Consider the following 19,612-nt stretch of genomic DNA (forward strand, 5'->3'; position numbering starts at 1 on the left):
AAACAAAACGTTTTGTTTAAAAAACTTTTTTAAAATTAAATAATTCATTTTTATCTGAACTTAAGGTTATTTGCCACATAAACTTTTATATGCACACATCAGAAATCTTTTGTTGTGATTTTCGGTCCTGCCCATGACGTCATGTGAGAATCACAAGCAAAACTTTGAGTCAAATAAAAACTTAGAATATCAAGAAAAGATTTCTGACATGCAAAAAAAAGTTTTTTTTGAAAAAAAAAAAAAAAATTCACTTCATGAGACAAATGTGTGATTTAAATGTTTAAAAAAAATTTAAGCAAAACTCAGTAGGCTTTTCTCATGGTGACATGCATTAACAATTCAATTTTTGCTTTTGTTTTTTTTTTTTTCTTTTTTTCTGCAGTTCCACGTTAAAGTTTGATGCAGCTCTGCTTTCCTGAATGGACCATCTTCATCTCCACTGCAGCAAACAGGCAGCTCTTTTTTATAGATTACAGTCCACTAAAAGGTTGCATTGTGCCCTTGTTTATATTTTTAATAGAGTAATTCTGTAAAGACAAAATATGTCTCGTGGTCTAGCTCTGATTTACATATCTTGCTAAATTGCGGGTTTTAATATTGCAATACTTTCCTTTAACAAAATAGACCTGCAGTAAGAAATTACTTATAAAATATCTTACATATGCATAGTTGTATGATCTATATAGAGATTTTCCTTAACTTTGATTGTATATCTCACAATTTTGTAATTTATCATTGTTTATTAAACTCTGAAAGCTGTATGGCTTTGTTAATATTCTGTCCTAGAAGGCGGTTAGATGTGCCCTTTTTTTTTTCTTTTTGGAGCACCTGCCCCTTTAGTGGTCTCTGCACGGCCCTGAGAGAATGTCTGGTATCTCATCAGCTCGTTTCTGATCTGTGGAGTCTTCCCTGTCTTCCTCGCTGTACGCTGGAATCTGGAGCTGATTATGGCTGTTAAAAAGCATGAAGAGTTTGTTGCCTCTGTTTTATATAGTTTGTGTGTATTGAGATAAAGGGTGTAGAACACACATTATTAGAAGTCTGTGGTTCACGTTGTATGACTTAATCAGTTAACTTTCTTCACTGCTGATTCAGTCGTATTTTCATGAACATTATGTGTTTACCATAAACGGTCCGGGTGCTACGCCTATTCGCTTCCAGATCCACTTTTTGTGTTCCTCAAAGTCAGGTTAGCAGTCAACAGTTTACTGTAACTTTGACATTCGTACATTCATTTACTATCTTCTGTATCAGCATTTTTATAGAACTGAAACATTTCTTTTTATCATCTATCTCTAGTGTTCACATAAATCACAGACATTTCTGACATTTGAGTGATTTCAGGATGAAGGAAATCTGCTTTAATCAAAGTCTGACTAGCCGTTAGCTTCAGACTCAATAACCAGCTAATCTGGATTCAAACTAAACAAAAACAACAGAAAAACAAACATAGAAGAGTTATCTGATTCAGATAAGGTATTGATGTCTCTCCCTCCATCCATGAAGCTGTTTCTGAACTGGAGAGCTCCTTCAGTAACAGACTGCTGCATCCTAAACGCACAGAGGAGCGTTAATGCAGATCCTTCCTCTAAGCAGCTGTTAGACGCTGCAGCCATCACTGCTCCCAATAAACTAAGTCAGTGTTTACATTCTGCATTTCACAATTTTACTCATTTAAATGACCTTTCTGCTGGTAATAGCACATTTCTGCTTGTACAGTTTTATTTTCATATATTGAAAACATACTGTTTAATGCACAAATACACAAATTCTCATTTTGGATACTTTGTAAAAATGACACTATTTAATCATACATTCCTTTGGATCAGAGTATGTTATTTTTAGATACTGCTATCTTTGTGTTCCTTGATGTTCTGTCACCTACACCTGAATTTCCCCAATGTGGGAAGGTAAAGGGTATTTCTATTCTGTTCTGTTCTGTTCTATTCTATTCTAACAGCTTCTTTCCTCTGAACAGACCCTTCCCTCAGCAATCCTGAACTAGTCCTTTAAGTTTGAGTGAAGATAACGGCAGCCTTTCACACCAGCATATATCCCATTAACACAAAAAACTTCAAAACATTCTTGTCAGAAAATTAGAATATGTCTTTCTGCTGTTTTTCCATTATAACTGGGCACTGAACCAATCTTGTTCAGAGTTAGGAGTTACTCCTGTAACGTTTTTAGTGAGCAGAGTCATCTTCTCTGACATGTCTCAGAGCTTCTGCTCTCAGTGAGCTCTGTAGGTAATGCGTTCTTGTTGTTGTTACTGGAGGAGTCACGAGTTCAGCAGCAGCAGGATCATGCAGACTGGTTGCCATTTTCTTTCCCAATTACAAAGTGTGTCCCTCGTGATGCCTGTAGTGTGTCCTGTTGTCAGAGCACAGCTCAGCTCAGCATGGAGGAAACTACATTCATATTGTTTTCATCTTCAAAACAGATATTATACATTTATATTTTCCACTGTGTTCTTTTACATGTTAATGTTAGAATCAGCACATCACTACTGAAAACTGGTGAAAATCGCATTAAACTGGTGAAAAAAGCACAACGCCTTGAACTGTTGGTACCTCATGAATTTTTGTGCATTTTGGCAGAAAACCAACATATTTAACTGGATCTTCATGTCACAGATCAACATAAAGAAGTGCAGAATTATTGGGTGGAAGGAAATGATTAATTTTGTTTCCAAATAAAAATCTGAAAAGGGCAGTGTGCACTTTTACTCAGTCCTTCTGAGTCAATACACTGCCTTTCTCTCCAGCTGCAGCTGAAGCACAGTTTTAATCATCTACATAATTCTTTGCAAAACAATTTAAGCATGCTCAGACTGGATGGAGAGCATCCAAAAAGAGAAATCTTCACTGCATGCCACTGATCCACTAATTAGATGTAGATCTGGAGCATTTTAACAAATGGTTATGCTTTGATCTGAATCGGCTCTGACTGCATGCTGAGGGTGAACCTCCTGCTCAGTTTCAAGTTTCTACTATCGCTCCTCCTGGAAGGTTCTGTGGGGGGAGCGGCCTTTCCTGCTGCTCTCCATGTCCAGATGACAGATTGATCAAAGCTCTGAGATGTTCAAGCCTTGGAATGCTGCTCTAGATCTAACTCTGCCTTAAACTTCTTCAGGACTTTCTCCCTGACCCGCTGCTGGGTTTCTTAGTCTTCATGACACTGCTTGTTCTCTAACAAACCTCTGAGGCCAGAAACAGAACAGCTGCATCTAGATTTAGATTAAATTACCCACAAATGAAGTCTAACTACTAATTAGGAGATTTCGTAAGGCGATCACTTGTTCTAGATTTTATGTGTACCAGAGTAAATCGGGCTGAGAATAAAAATGCACACCACAACTTAGATTTTTAATTTTTTTTGTTTTTGTTATTAGCAGCTCTTACATGAGCTGCTTTTCTTTCAGTATTGAAAGAAAAGCTGGCTTTTCTTTCAGTATTCTTTCAGGAATACTTTCTGCAGATACGTTTCGAAGTCTGAGTGTAGGATTAACCCATTTGAATTACGAGCTCAGTGTGAGTTGCTGTCTGGTGTGTGTTCCACAGAAGCAGCAGTCTCTCCATTCGTTTTTCATTCAGTCCTCGGTGGACTGAAGCAGGTTCACACAGGATATTGAATCAGATGCTGTGATAGTGGGCGGAGCCTGAGACTCGTGCTTCAGTGTTGGTCTGGCTGTGTGTGCTGACTCTCGCCAACATAACGCCATTCACAATCTGAACTTTTAGCTGAGAACCTCGGAGCAGCTCAAGTTCCTACGTACTGTCGAGCACCAATAATCCCTCAGATTCTAGGTCGTTTCCATAGAGACCTGCTGCTATTAATGATGGTGGGTCGGTGATCAACCAGCAGCTGTGTGCTTCAGTTTCTCTGCAGCAGCTCAGTTGTAGGAATTTGGCACATGACCTGCAAGCAGAGCTGCATAGCCCACATGTTTTCCATCCCACAGCGGCGGGACGGGGCGGGGCCGCTCCAGACTGTGTGTCTGAGTCCATGTGTGTGTGTGTGTTTGTGTGTGTGTGTGTGTCGACCAGCCTCACTGCACAATGTAGGGCAGATTTGCTTTGTCTTTACCAGGTCGTTTTGCACAAAAATCAGCAGACATGTACCTGCAAAGACTTTTCTACAGAGGAAACATAAAATAATGGACATTTATATTTTTCATGGTTTACAATCTGTAGAGCTGCAAATTCATCCTACATTTAAGTGTTTGTAGATAGCTGGGTCTCCTTAGATTCAGGGTTTATTTCTTCTTTCTCTTTTGGAAAGGGAAATACTTTTCAGAAACATAACTTACCATCCATCTTCTATGCCTGTCTTTTCTTTGGGAAGGTGTGTGTGTTGCTCAGTCCATCACAGAGACACACAGGACAGATAAACATGCAAGGTCAATTTAGACAACTTTAAATCTGATTTATTTCAATTTTCATTAGATTATATTTCTTACAATATCTGCTTGTTAGAAAGTCAAAGACGGGGACAAACGAGTCAGTGTTCAATGTAAAATCAGCTTCCATCTGTGTGTTTAGCCACCTTAGGTTATTTGGGGTTTTTTTTTAGGTTTTTTTTTACTCTTTTTATAGATTTTAGACATGGAAATGATCAAAATATTATCAATCAAACCTGGTTTCATGCTTATGGTTGCTTAACAAGAAGAGATGACAGAGCCTGAACTGTGTGTTTGTGTCTCAGAGCTGTCTGAGGAGAGATGCTGGAGTCATCAGCGAGTTACATGAGCTGGACCAGCAGATCAACGAGCTCCGACTGGAACCGGAGCTGGCACATGACCAACTGGAGACTGACAGCCGGCCCAGCTCAGGTAAAACCCCACAGAACCGTCAACACTTCCATCATCATGCAAAACACATAGGCCTGTCACAATAACGATAAATTGTCCCGGAGCTTGTTGCGATAAACGATAATATTGTTGTTTTGAGACAACTTTCAACTAACATGATAGTAACAATGGAAGAATAATGCAAGAACACAGTCTCAAAGATCAATAAACTTTAAATTTTGATGAACATTTAAACATTAGAACTGGAAGACATTTTAAATATCCTAAATATACAAACAAAACAACAGAAACAACAAATAAAATGAATTCTGAATTCTCTGTAGACAAAATTGTCTTTCAAAAAAGGAATAATTGAAACCAAAGCACCACACTGAAGACCAGTTTTGGTAAAAAGAGAAAGAAAAGAGAAAAACGATGAATCAAGCAAATGACTTTAGTTTATCATGCAATTAATTGATTTATTGTTTATTTTGACAGGCATAAATACAAAACCGTTTGGATTTCAGTCATGAACAAGACAAAAACCCAGAAGGATTCATTGTTTCACTGCATTTTGAAAACAAAATCTTTCCAATAAGATAACTCTGATGGTAATGATATGTTCAAGAATTATGAAGACAGAGAAATAATTTTGTAAATCTGATTTTGAAATTCTGAATAATTTCTGTTAATTTTTGGAGGGGGGAAAATCAAATTCTGAGATTAAATGTATATTAATATCAGATAACTAAAAAGTCAGAGAAGAAAAGAGATTTATAAATGTTTGTGAGGTTTTCACTTAATTTTAACAGAGAGATCCAGATTAATTCAACTTAATCCTGTTGTGATCTGTGTTTTCTGTGTATTTATTTTGAGGTTTTTCTGTGTTTATCAGCCTGTTCCCCTGTGAGTCTCTGTCTTCCCTGTTTGTTCCCAGCTGTGTCTCGTTTCTTTGATTATCCTCCCAGTGTATTTAGTCCCACCTGTTGTCTTTGTCTCTTGTCGGATCCTCGTCGTGTGTCACCGTCGTGTCTAACCAGTCCGTTCTGCCAGCTTCTTGTGTTCCTGTGTCCCTGTGTTTATCATCATTAAATCATCTTCTTCATCTTCATCCTGGCCTACCTGCGTCTTCTCTCACCTCACCAAACCCACCAATCATGACAAATTCATGTTTTACGAAAAGACACATGAAGTTATTCTCATACACCAAAAGTAAATATGTGGAACAATCAGGGCCGGATTTAGAAGGATGTGGGCCCTGGGTTCTGCAGCCAGTTTTGGTGCCCTGTCCCTAAAAACAAAATTATTTTACTAAGGCAAATCATGGTACATTTATAAGCAGATCAGTGGATATGAATGAATATGTCCCCTGTACGGTGACTCCATTTTGTTCCTAAAAAGACACAACATAATTTCATGTACTCAACTAGTGTTTATATTTTAAAAAGTCCAAAACTATTAGCACAGTTTACCCATGATAATTTTACTTATACAGTCCAATATCTGCAAAAAAAAAAAAAAAAAAAGCAGGAAAAAGGATCTTTGGGGCCCCCAAAAACGCAGGGCCCTGGCTTATGCCCTTGTAAGGCCTTTCTAACATCTGGCCCAGAATACAATTATATCTCTGCCTTGAATATAGACTTTAACCAGCAGAAGCTGATAGTGAAGGTTGAAGTTAGACCTTCAACAGATGAAATATTAGAATATCTATCTTCACCACATGACTGGTGATGACAGGGTCAGTGCTGTGTCCTCCTGTCAGTTCAGAGCAGATTATGACCTTTGACCTGTTCTCTCCACCAGGGTTCTATGAACTGAGTGACGGGGCCTCTGGCTCACTTTCCAACTCTTCTCACTCGGTCTTCAGCGAGTGCTTCTGTTCGACCGCCGACGCTGAAGGATACTTCCTGTCTTCAGGTACTTTGACTCAGTTTGAACAGGAAGTCATCACACAGTCAGCAAAATGTTTTCAATCCCGTTAACATCATACCTGAGTAGGGTTAGGGCCACTCTCCCCACCCCAACCACACACACAAATAGGAAGAGGAGGGTTGTATATGAAATCCCTATAAAATTCACTGAAACTTGTGACAGAATATCAAATTTCAAACCTTCCAGCCTCCCTGTTGATCAGTGGATGTTAACCTCATTCAGCCTCTCAGACTGTACGTGGAAAACAAGCTTCAGAGGATGTGTCTTTATAACATGGGGTAGGAGGAGTTGCTCTCGGCTAGAACTCTGACCGTGGGATGACACCTGTTGTTTAGACAGCTGTGCTTTTAAGAGACTTTAAACGATGTTCTGCTGTCAGGCCACTTGTCGTGGAGGCCACTGCCCCACTTTGTTAAGTTTTCTGTTTGAAATTAAAACCACAGGTTAGGTTTTCTTAAAGCAGCGTTCTGGTGAAGAATAGCAGTAGAAAGGTTTGAACTGTACAGAGAAGCTGGCAGTTGGTGTGAGGCTAAAAACAAAGCTAACATCTGCTGCGTTCTCTGATCTTATCTCTAATCTCAAAGAGTCTTCCATGTTCACACTGCCAGCACATTTGCAGCACATTACGCACTTATTTATGAAGAAGAATCTCTGTGAGAGATTTAGTGGGCTTGACAATTAATCAGTAGAATAGAAATATTCTTTATTGTTGTTTAGTGGAGAAAATCCAGGAGTAACAGCAGCAAAGTATAAGAACATCAAATGATGTAGGGTCACACCAAGATAAAAGTATTAAAATATATTTTAACAAACCATACTCTGATCCTAAGGACTGTGCAGTTGCAAAGGATCTTTCTTTTTTTTTTCATTTACATTTTGAACGATTTTGAAAAAAATAACAATATACTGTAGTGTAAGGATGAAATTACAATATAATATACTGTGCACTTATCAAAAACAGCATACTCCAATCCAAAGAAATGTGCAACTGAGTAGAAAAATGTTTTAAAAATGTACAAAATATGAATGTATATTTATGAATTTAAAAACATACCACACGATCATCACCTTCTTAAAATAAAGTCTTTTTTTTCTTTTTTTTCTTTTTTTTGCAAAAAGACATTTTGGCAGAAAACTCTGCAGCTGTTTCTTTCCAAAATATGTTTTAGACAAAAATTAACACTTTTGGCAAAAAAAAGAAAAAAGAAAAAAAAAAAAGGAAAGTGATGATGTATGAAAACAAAACAGAGATGAGTAAATTCTAGCATAAATGTTCTGTGAAATGAGTAAACCACTTCAAGTACCCAGATAAATGTAAATACTTACTGAGTCTGTTGGGAGCAGCGATGGATTCTAGAGTTTAACAGCTGATGGGAGGAAGGATTGGTAACACTTTATTTGAAGGGGGTTGAATAAGACTGACATGACACTGTCATAAACATGACATAACACCTGTCATGAACATGAATAAGCCTTCATGAATATTTATGACTGTTGTCATAAAGCGTCATTCGGTAAATTATGACACTTTTAATACAAAGTTGACATTATTCAAAATGTCTTTGTTATGACAACTTGACATTAACCAAGAAATCATTACTGTTTAAACTTTACCTTTAATAACATAAAGTTACCTCATTTCTAAAGTGCAATCAGTAATACTTTTATAACAAATTTATATCAGAAGTGTTCGCAAGCTTCCCCCATAACCTCCAAAGTCCAAGTCAGGTCACTGAAAAAAAACATTCTGTCAGTAAGAACATCTAGTCTGCATTGTTGTTCGTTAGGAATATAAATCTTAAGCCTAATTGAACATTTGACCAATTACAGTTAACATTTTATCAACCGTTTCTTTTCATATTTTAATATTCATTACAACATGCAAGAAACTGTTATAAGACCTTTTAGATTGTTTTGACAACTGCTAAACCATATTTACTGAGTTAGAAACGTAAATATGCATTTAAGACAGATAGAGAGATTAATATCAATTAATGTCACATTTTTGAATCATTTAATAACAATGAATTTATCTGAGAACAGCATGTATATCAGTAATGAGCAAAGTGCTTTCAAACATAAACTCTGACATGCATGAAAAGAATGGAGTGCACACACAGGGTTAATATTCCCAGCACTCTGTCTCCACTGAAAGGAATTTTCCACTTACTAATGCCTGAGTGTTCAATCTGCAGCCTAACCAAACAGAGTCAAACCTCACTCAGCCTCACTCAGCAGACCATTAGACCCTACTTCCTGCAAGCTGTTGGCACTCAGCAGATCAGCAGCATGAAGTAAACTCAGAATAAGTTAGACCGTCTGTGTTTGACACTGTGTTCAATAGTTCTCAGCCATTGAACGTGCTGACGTTCACCATGATACACGCCATGCTGCGACGGCGAATAACTTGCAGCTGTGTTTGATTCTGCCTTCTTCGTGTTCTGAATGAATGAACTGAAATTCTTTCTATTTTCAGAGGAGCTGGCCAGCTGTTTGGAGTACGATGTGCTGGTTGGAGGATTTTATGACGACTTGGGTTCCTCTGGCGTTGTCCGCCGCTCACTCTCAGCTCCTCACCAGGCTTCTCTGGAGGCTACGTCACTGGCTCCCACCGACTCCCCATCTAAAACACTCTGCAGTTTTTTCCCCAGAAATGTGAGCGACATTTACAACTACAGAAGCCCGTCACATGCTACAGCAGTCCAAGGCTCTGTGCTTCTACAGGTTTCTGGTGACGGAGGTCAGTGCAGAGATGAAGCTGGTGGTGAATGTCTCAAAACAGAAACCTCCCCCGTACTCGGTTCTGTTTCAGGGTCTCTTAGACCTCAAGGCTCCACTTTCCAAACTCATTCCAGTAAACACCTGGAGAAGTACATCTTTGGTCTGCTCCAGCGGAGGGCCCAGCCCATCAGGGCCAACAGGCCCAGGACCAACATCAGCACGGATCCTCTAAAGAGCGTCGTCCGTCAGCCCAGCCTCTGTTTGAGACAAGCATCTGGTCCCTTTTCTGGTGCTGGAACTCTGAAAGGGTCTGAAATAAAATCTGTGTTCCCTGCTGGAGAAACCTCAGCAGAAGTCATTACCATCTCATCTTCTCCAAGGCAAAGCTCTTTAGAAAGCAAAAATGAAGAGAAGGGCACTCAGAGAGCTTCCCCTGATGATACTGACATCATGCAAATCAGCTCCAAGATCAACAAAGGTGACTCAAATTCCAACCTGCAGAACAATTGTTCTGTCACCAGTCGGGTCAAGAACACCAGCACAAAGAGACTCATTAGCAAGACAGGCAAAGGGTCTCTTTCACTCTCAGGTGCTTCTGTCCCAACTCTTCTCACAGACAACACAGTTCAGAGAAGTCCAAAATGCAATTCCTCAAACAAAGAGACGAGTCAGCCATGTTGCCCTGTTGACCAAGAGCAGATCATCAAATCAGTTCTAACAGCTAAAACACAGACTGCTGCTTCCAAGAAGCTCTCCAAGCCTCTGCAGAGTGGCCCATCAGAGGACAAGTCAGAGCTGGTCCACTCCAGTGCAGAACCTTTTGCTCAGAATCATAAGGAAGACATAAGAGTAGTAAGAAGAAGTCATGTGGGGAATGGCAACCTGGCCAAGCAGCATAACGGTAAACACCGCAAAGGCAACAGCAGGAACGTTAAGATTACCAAAGTGAAGAGCACCAATAGAACATCCACCATGTTGGCTTCTGAGCGTAAGGAGGTGCCTTCAGAGAAAAAAGATAAGTTCTGCCTTATCCCTAACAAGGTTCTTCCAGTAGACGATGGAAGATCCAACCATGTCAAGGTCTCCAACAAAGGAAGTTCATCAGGCTTGAAAAACATCTCTGCATCCACTCTGTTAGCTGGAGTCCCAGACAAGCAACCAAGGTCAACACAAATCAGCGTGAGATCAGGAGTATTAAAGCAGCATCACCATGGAAACCACCATTCCCATCATCCCCATGGATGCGAACAGTTCATTGTTGTGGCCAAGCCAAAGTACAAGCGGAATGATTACCGGCCCCTGCGTGCCATCATGGAGGTACCATGCGACGGTGTGAACAAACACGGCCAGTGGCGGCAGAGAAAGAAGGTACTGAGAAACTCTGCAGCCAAAACATACCCCACCTCTGGGGGGCAGCAGTGTAGCCAGTACTCCAACGTTGCGGGGAGTGACTCAGAGTATTCGGCCGAGTGCGTCTCACTCTTTCACTCCACCATTGTGGACACCAGCGAGGACGACAGGTCCAACTACACCACAAACTGCTTTGGGGACAGCGAGTCTAGTGAGGAGGAATATGTGGAGGAGAACACCACGACCACGGACACTGAGGAGAGTGTAGGAGGAGGCCCTGGAGGGGGTGGGGGTTCCGGGACAGGCAGGCACAGGGGGCAGCTGAGGACGGCTCGGGTCACAGTGGGGAAACTGGAAATGGACCCAGCTCAGTCTAAGACCTTTGTTAAGATTAAGGCATCTTACAACCTGAAGAGGAAGATCCTCAGATTCAGGTCGGGTTCCCTCAAACTCATGACCACAGTGTGACCGGACCAGAACCAGACCTGCTGGTTGTCTTACCCAGTTACTTCTGTTACACCTGAAATAAACCAAGTGGTAGAAAAATAGAGGTAAGACGGGAGCTGGAAGGTACACAACATGCCAAGTTACGGAAAGCATCAATTCAACACCTGACATTTCTATCATCTCAATCCTCTTCAGACTAATGGAAGAATCCAAAACATCTTTTTCTCCTGAAATGAACAACAATTCTGATGAAGCTTGCTTTCTAAACTTCTTCTTTTGTCTTTATAAAAAACGTAACTGGCAAACATTTAAACACATTAAATCTAGGTTTCTAAATTTACAATATGACATGGTCGACATTTCGACAAATTGTACTAAAATGTCCCCCTGAAGTCCAGAGACTAAAGAAGCCTCACTTAGAAATACAGGTCAGCTAAACTGAACCCAGTATTTACACGAATGGATCACATTATTCTGAAATGTTCCCACAAAGCTCAACAGTGCAACATTTTTTCATATTTCCAACAAAACAAACATTGAAACGAAACAAAAAACATTATTTTCCTTTGGTGGATGTTAATGAGTAACTCACCATGTACATCTCACTGTTCTTTCAAAGTTCTTTCAATGTTACCGTTCGACTCGAAATGTGATTTAAGAATGTCTTTTCAACATACCCAACAAAATTTCATAAATATGTTTATTAGTTCCTGTTTATTTATATTGTTGTGTAAAGCATAACTGAGAGAAAACCTTTCAGCCACTTTGTAAGTCATTTGGCCGGATGCTTAGGGTTATTGTCCATCTGGAAAGTCCATTTGTGCCTTCTTTATCCCAGTGTATCGATGGTCACTACGGCTACATGCACTGGTTTTAGTTTCATCAGACCACAGCACGTCTCCAAAAATGAAGCTCTTTGTCTCAGAGTTTATTTAGGAGCTGTAATCAGATTGTCACATTACTTTTGGACTAATGGCTTCTTCCTCCCTGAGTGGCCTGTCTGTGTCGGTACAGAACTCTGAATGATGACACTCGGCATCATGTCCTGCTTCAGCAGCTTCACAAGGTTCGGTTTTTCTTCTGGGGTTGATTTGTGCATCTTACATGCAAAAACTTTCACCTCTTTGACACAGGAGGAGGTGATGGTTGGACATTCTCATGCAGTTTGTTCTCACACGTGATTGTTTGAGCAGATGAACGTGGAACCTTCAGTCATCTCATCCAAAATGTTCTCCCTTATGTTTGGATGATTTATTTTTTTCATTTTTCCGTGATCTAAGGTGAGCAATATGTTTGAAGTGTTGCCTTTAATGACATCCACATGTGTGCCTCCATTTAACGTAATTCAACAGAATCTCACAAAGACATGATATCATGTAAGCTTCTGCAGTTTGTTTAAAAGTGTAATCATTTTAGTCCATATGAACCTCTGAGTATGAAGTTAAAAAGCTTCTCAAAATCTTCTGTCGTTATTCTGACATTTAGCAAATAGAAATATTTGTTTTGATCCCACCTAACCTACATTTTTTATTTGATTGATTTCATGTCAAACAGGTTGTATTGTCATACAGTGGAAACATCTGGTTTCAACTTTCAGGCAACACAAAACACTGATAGGAATCCGTGTTGTTTTGTAGCACTTTATTTGAAGGGGTGTGCAAATAAACATGACAGTGTCATGTTATGACATCAACATGATGTAACATCTGTCATGAACATGAGGGAATTGTCATGAATGTTTATGAATGTTGTCATGAAGTGTTATTCAGTAAATAATGACACTTTTAATGCAAAGTTGCTTTAAAAGTTGGATTGAAAATGGCAACTTTGAATTATTTGGTAAATTACACTTTAATCTCATTATTTACCAAATCACACTCCATGACAACAGTCATAGACATTCATAAAGACTCCTTCATTTTCAGGACAGGTGTTATGTTTATGACAGTGCCATATAAGTCATATGCTCACCCTTCAGTAAAGTGTTACCTTTTTTTTCTGTTATGGCTGGTGATGAACTTTTTTTCAGAACGTTAAAATGGTTTGGAATGATGAATATTTCTCTGTCTCTGTCACGCCGTTCTATAATCACTCAGCTTCAGAATGAAAGGCTGCTGGATCCTGATCGGTTCCAGTTAAACTTATGAGAGGATCTGGATCATAAATGTATCAAGAAAACAAACATGCTGGACACCAGAACAGGCTCTGACCGTCACTGATAGGTGATTTCCAGTACATGGAAATGGTAAACAGACTCAATGTACATAGCATTTCTTTAATAGTGGGCGCTCAAAGGGCTTTACAGCAGAGCCACATTCACAACCTTACATCAACTTGGGGTTAAGTGCCTTGCCCAGGGACACATCGACAGGAGGCAGGAGAATCCTGGAATTAAACTGATAATTGATTCGAAGAAAACACTGAGCCACAGCCGCTTGTTGTCTGCCGAGAAGAAACATTTGAATCCTATTTTACGATAGTGGGAAGAATTAAAAATATGTACGGAAATAGCGTTCTAAACGGGAATATCGGTCAAATTGTTCAGTTGATGGTAATAGTGCAAAATTATTCCCTGACAAATATTCATGGCATTCAGAAAGAAGGGATCAAACACCATGTATTCAGTTCCTTCATGGTTAATATTTGGCAATATCAAATCAAATCAAAGGATTTCGACCACATGTGTAAAGCATGTCGTCTGCTCTGACTGGATCTGCTATTGCTTCCTGATCTCCCACAGCAGAGTACAGCCATGTAGGAAGAGCTGGAAAATAACGATCAGTTCCTTTGCAGTCTTAGAGGATGTTCAACCAGTATTTTTACTTTGTATTGCTACAAAGTAAAAAGGGAAAAAAGTCAGAATTGAAACCAGATAGCCGAAACAAACCCCTCAACCTCCCACCCCTTCACACACACACAGACACACACACACATATACACACAAACTCCTCAAATGATCAGTTATATTGGATGGATGGATGGATGGATGGATGGATGGATGGATGGATGGATGGATGGATGGATGGATGGATGGATGGATGGATGGATGGATGGATTCCAAATTTTCTTCCTCTAATAATAATATGTGCCATTAAATTCAGCAGTGTGACCTAATTCAGACGTGTTTCCCAGAGGTACCAATATGAGCTTCAAAATAAAAATATTTTTTGTGAATGAAACAGCTTTTTTCCTCCTACAAAATAAAAGCTGGGATAAAATCCTACAAAGGTGACTCCAGATTTTGGCCAGGTGTTGTGGAAACGCCTGAAGGGTTGTGTTTCTGACCGGAGCTCCTCATGGCGCTGAACTCATACCTCTTCATTTCCTCAGTGCAGGTCAAGTCCGATAACTGCAGATGTTTTCTATGTGTGTCCATGTGCGCATGTGTGTGCGTGTGTGTGTGTGTGTGTGTGAACAGGAAACTGGCGTAATGCAACTATTATCCTGAACGTAAAAAGGGAGGTCATTTTGGCTTCAGGGGATGTGAGAGCTATTCAATTTCTTGTGTTTTTTTTTCTTTTTCTTTTTCATCTTGAAGCTTGGTGGTAAAATATGAAATGTTCTGCCGTGTTCAGTGTTACAAATTCATCATGAAGATTCTTGGGCTTTTTAAAAGCAGCGCAGCTTGGAGTAAAGGAATTTCTTAAAGGTTTGTTTTGAAGCCATTCTGTTTGCTAAAACTTGTTACTTTCTGCTCGTGCATTAGCTGCACTTGGCTCGAGGCCTGAGGTCCAGTTTTGTAAAAGCAATGTGTTTTTTTTATATCCTGCACTTTGAAGTAAGCCATCAGTGGACAGGACATGCTGTTAACATGTTTGCTCATAGCCATGTTTTGTATTCTTTATTTACTGAGCATTTCTGTTTGGCTCACATTTCTGTAATTGTGTTTTTTGCAGCTCTGCTGTTTTAGCATATTTTTAAAGCTATTTATGCCTAATATATTTGTTGTACAAAAAAACAACTCATTGTTGACTGAAAGCCATTAAATGTAAAGACCAGATGGACATCTGTTCCAGCTTTGTTCTTACTGCATTGAACTCAGCTGAAACTGAAAATGATAAATGATGTGAACGTCTCGGGAAAGTGTCCACTTCCTGTGATGACTGAACTCAGTTCTTACTCTTATTAGTAAGGCAACAACTGTCTTTGCCTTTAGTACATTTATAGTTTTGGACTTTAGTTATGTATGGCAATACATAACTAACCCAAACTGAATCAAAAAACCACCTTGGCAGTGGGATGATGGTTAAACCAGCCTGAGCCATAAGCAAACTAAGCTCCTGGTTAGGGCCCCTAATTCATCAGAGAGCCTTAAAGATTGCTCCATTTTCCCAGAGACCAGATCAGATGTACGAAATTCTTATTAGTTTATTGAGAATAAGTATGCAATTAAATTTGACCTAATATTTCAAAATAGATAAAAGCTTCAAAATTACTTAAAATCTTCAATTTTGCAGGTGCAAAAAATATAGTTTGATGGTAGATGTTGGGCTTATCTGGAAGAGGGCCCCCAAATAAAATTTAGTTTCAGGCCACATACAACTTTGGACCGGCCTTGAACTGGATTTAGCCTCATCATCAGGGTCTACATGCCTTTTTAAAAAGAAATGAAAAGCCAGGATTGCTCTTACTAACTTCACAAGCTGCCTTTCTGTTTCAAGTTTTCTTTGCTGATATTTTTTCTGGTGTTGAACTTATTTGTATTTAAATGTCGCGCCAGGAAACAAGTAGCTGATTGCAGAAATGTTTCTCCACCAACTTCATGCATCACATCTGGAGAAATGAACAACTGTTACCAATATATGTGTGTATTTAATGTACATGTATGTCAATAATGGTGCTTGACCCTTTATTAAATGTGGATTTCACTATTGTGTGTGTGTGTGGGGGGGGGGGCACTCTTTCTAATGTCTTTTGAGTTCAGCTGAGACCGGTATATACTGAGGTACAGTAGATCCTCTTTCACTGCACCTTAATAATAACCTAACAACGATTGTGTGTTTCCTATACTTTTTGGTGAAATCTGATTTTATACGATGATTTCAACGTCTCATACTCCAGTTGCAGGAAATACTGAGGCTCTTTAATACTTTCTGTCTGGCTGCATTTTCCAAGAGATGACTGATACCTATAATTACTGAAACCACAATTCATGAGACAGATGTTCGTTCAGTTCAGTTAGAGTTCAGCTCATCCCACTTCACCACAGAGCACATTTAGTTTGGAAAGAAGAGGTGGATAAAAGGCTGTGGGAACAAAATGAATGTTTGCTTCCATGGAACATTGAGACACAGCCACCATATATATGTATGTATACATACATATATATACTTCTAGCTGCATATATAGCAAGAAGTAAATTATTTTATTTTAGGTGTTGAGATGCAGTTAGTCAGTGTGGGGCACAGCGCTGCTCGGCAGCTCATCACCATCATGTCACAGTCAGCACAGCTGCAGCAGTGCTGCCCCAGGCCGGGCAGACCTAGATCTACGTGCCGATGGCAGCTATGTATCTAGAGTTCCAAAAGCAAATGTTCTGCAACTCACCCCAAGAAACTGATAAATGTTACCACAGACATTAATTTGTCCATGTTGTCTTCTTTCCACCGGTATCTTCAGCTTTTGTTTTCAGTGACTTTTCTTTCAGAGACTTATCAATTAATATTTTAAAAACAATCCTTTGGTAAGCTTTGAGCTCATGCCAGGGTACTGTATGTAACTGTCATTTACATGCTGTACCTTGTGGTCCACAGTCCACCAGGATCTCTGCTATTTGGCACTGTGCTTTGCATTCCTGTGTTTTATCTTTAGGTTTTATCTTTTGTCTTCATTTAATTCTGCTGTTTCCTCTAATTACTTTTCAGTTCATCACACTGGTTGACTCCAGCTGCTTACTGTTTCACCTAGCAGCACAACTGTTTCTCAAGCCCAACTATGGTCAGACAAGAACAAACTTGCAGTTTTTGGTCTACATGTAAAACACTGCTTGTGGCCAAACCCAGACAGTGCAGATCATTCTGGAAAGAGAAAAAAGAATTGACATTGAAACATGGTGGTAGCAGCATCATGCCATGGGAATGCATCCCTTCAGCAGGGAAGAAAGATGGAGTTAAATACAGAGGAAGGAGAAAACTAAAGACCTGAAACTGAGGTGGAGTTTTCCCTTCTAACAGGACAACTCCAAACATACAGCCAGAGTAACAATGGAATGGTTTAGACAGAGTGTACTTATGAGTTAGAATGGCCTAGTCAAAGTCCAAATCTAAATCCAAATGAGAATCTGTGACAGGATATGAAAACAGATGTTTATATTTGCTCTCCATCCAGTCTGACTTTGATAAAGACTTTCCAGTTTGTGGATGTGGAAATCTTTTAGAGACAAACCCAATAAAACCTATATAAAGTTATATATAAACCTATATACAAAATAAAGCAGAAGGTGGATCTACATCGCGTTTAGCCAGGTGGCTGAATCCAACCTCACATATTTCTAATCTTTATTTGTAAAACAGAAAATTTTGTACTTTTCCGTCACAATTAAGCCCTAGTTTACGATAATCTGTCACGCAATATCCAACTGAAATCTGGTTGGAACATGAAAAAAATGTGAAAAAAAAAAAGAACTCATTGGATGTGAATACTTTTGCAAAGCGCCAAAAAACTTCACCTCTGCAAAAGCTTGATCAGCAAGAGGTGAGGCTGATACCAAATAAGGAGCTGAGTACACTACTGCAGCATGCTGCTTTTGTCCTGCCTCCTACATGCTTTAACATGACATCATCCTTCCTCCAAACACCAAGAAATAAAATCCATCTGATGTGATGTGATCCACTCCACAGATCTGAGGAGCCTGTGCAAAACTAGTTCAGATCAGACAAAACACAGAATAGATCCATTTTCTCTCTCTCTCACTTTCTCTCTCTTTTTTTAATTGTAGCCAAAAGAGTTGAGAATAAATGGAAGTAAGGCGTTGACTGTTTGTGCTATTTAAACATTTTACTTAACAGGTAAAGAATTACAAAGAGCCCAGTGAACACTGAGACAACTGCAAGACTGCTGTGTCCTTCCTTCTTTCTTCTTTTTTTCTTTTTTTCTGTGCAGTTGAAGAAAGGAAAAACGGAATCTGCAAGCACGCACACGCACACACACACACACACACACACACACACACACACACACACAGGCTGTCAGCTCGGGGGTAGAGGGAATAAATCATAGTTGTGTTACAGGAAACACTGAAAATCCTTGAGAGTGCCCTTCAACACTTCACATAAACACCAACCCACGCTCACACACGCAAACACACATTCTGCAGCACTTCCTTTATCTCCTTCAGCACCTTCAGACCCACATTCCCCACTTTGCTGGTGTTAACGGGTCAGACCAGAATCACTCTCTAGACGTCTCCTGCTGTCATTAATTTATCAGGAAGAGTTTTCATGTTTTAGACAGAAATAAAACAGAATCGGTTAAAGCAACTCCATGTTTATGTGCATGTAACTCAATAGGATGTTTCCTGTTCCGTAGCTTATCATGAGTTATGTTTAGAACCAAAATGGCCGATTGATTTCCTGTATAAAATCACCTCCTGCTGTCATTCCAACCTGCAGCAAGTCTTCTAGTTTACTTCACTTCACTTCTTATTGCACTAAATAAGACAAACAGTGTGTTTTAGAGAGAAAACAACAAAATGTAACGTCATTTGATGTGACTATGATTCATGCCTGGACAGGCTGACAATAACAAAGACAATAAAGTCTTTGTGTTTTCTGAAAGTCTTTAGCAAAGAGAATTTTTGATTAAAAAAAAAAGAAGCTAAGAAAATTTCCACACCAGCCCGACTCTCCTTGTAACCATAGTTACTGTGTCTCTCACTACCGCCTACGCAACGCATAAAGGATACAACACTGGAGGATTGCTGCTGACCTGATGGCTGCAAGCAACATTTATTGATATAAATTACAGAGCAACAGCATTGTTCACATGTTGTGGTTTCTGTCTGACTGCAGGAACTCAAGGCCTCTGCAGCTGTTTACCATTAGTCTCCTCTTTTGTGTCACAAAGTTGAGTGTTTTTCAATGTACAATAATATTTTGGATTAATCAATCAGTTGAGTTTGTTAACGCATTTCAGTAACAAGGCAGTTCAAAGTGCTTTACATCATGACAACATAAAAACATCATAAACACATCACACACTCAACAATTGTGAAAACAGGAACAGACGTTACATTTTGTCAAGTGTCATTGTTAAAATCATCAGTACACGTCAAATGTTTTGGTTACTATTCCATTTATTATGGCTCAAAAGCAGCTCTAAACAGGAGGGGATTTAGTCTGGTTTTAAAGGAACTCAGTGTTTTGGCTTTTTTTC

The 19,612-nt window shown here is 39.4% G+C and overlaps 1 protein-coding gene across 1 annotated transcript in view; it reads left to right on the top strand.

The window, feature by feature from the left end:
* The window catches only part of dact1 (dishevelled-binding antagonist of beta-catenin 1), a 16,201-nt gene extending 4,357 nt beyond the window's left edge, over positions 1-11,844 (top strand). Inside the window, exons 2-4 of the mRNA XM_007578152.2 lie at positions 4,705-4,831; positions 6,593-6,706; positions 9,198-11,844. Coding sequence (XP_007578214.1) covers positions 4,705-4,831; positions 6,593-6,706; positions 9,198-11,260 — 2,304 coding nt within the window. The 3' untranslated portion in view covers positions 11,261-11,844. The remainder of the gene's footprint in view (positions 1-4,704; positions 4,832-6,592; positions 6,707-9,197) is intronic.
* Positions 11,845-19,612: the final 7,768 nt, after the last annotated feature.

This window comes from Poecilia formosa, unplaced genomic scaffold (genome assembly GCF_000485575.1).
Source record: "Poecilia formosa unplaced genomic scaffold, Poecilia_formosa-5.1.2 Scaffold468, whole genome shotgun sequence".
Lineage (NCBI taxonomy): Eukaryota > Metazoa > Chordata > Actinopteri > Cyprinodontiformes > Poeciliidae > Poecilia > Poecilia formosa.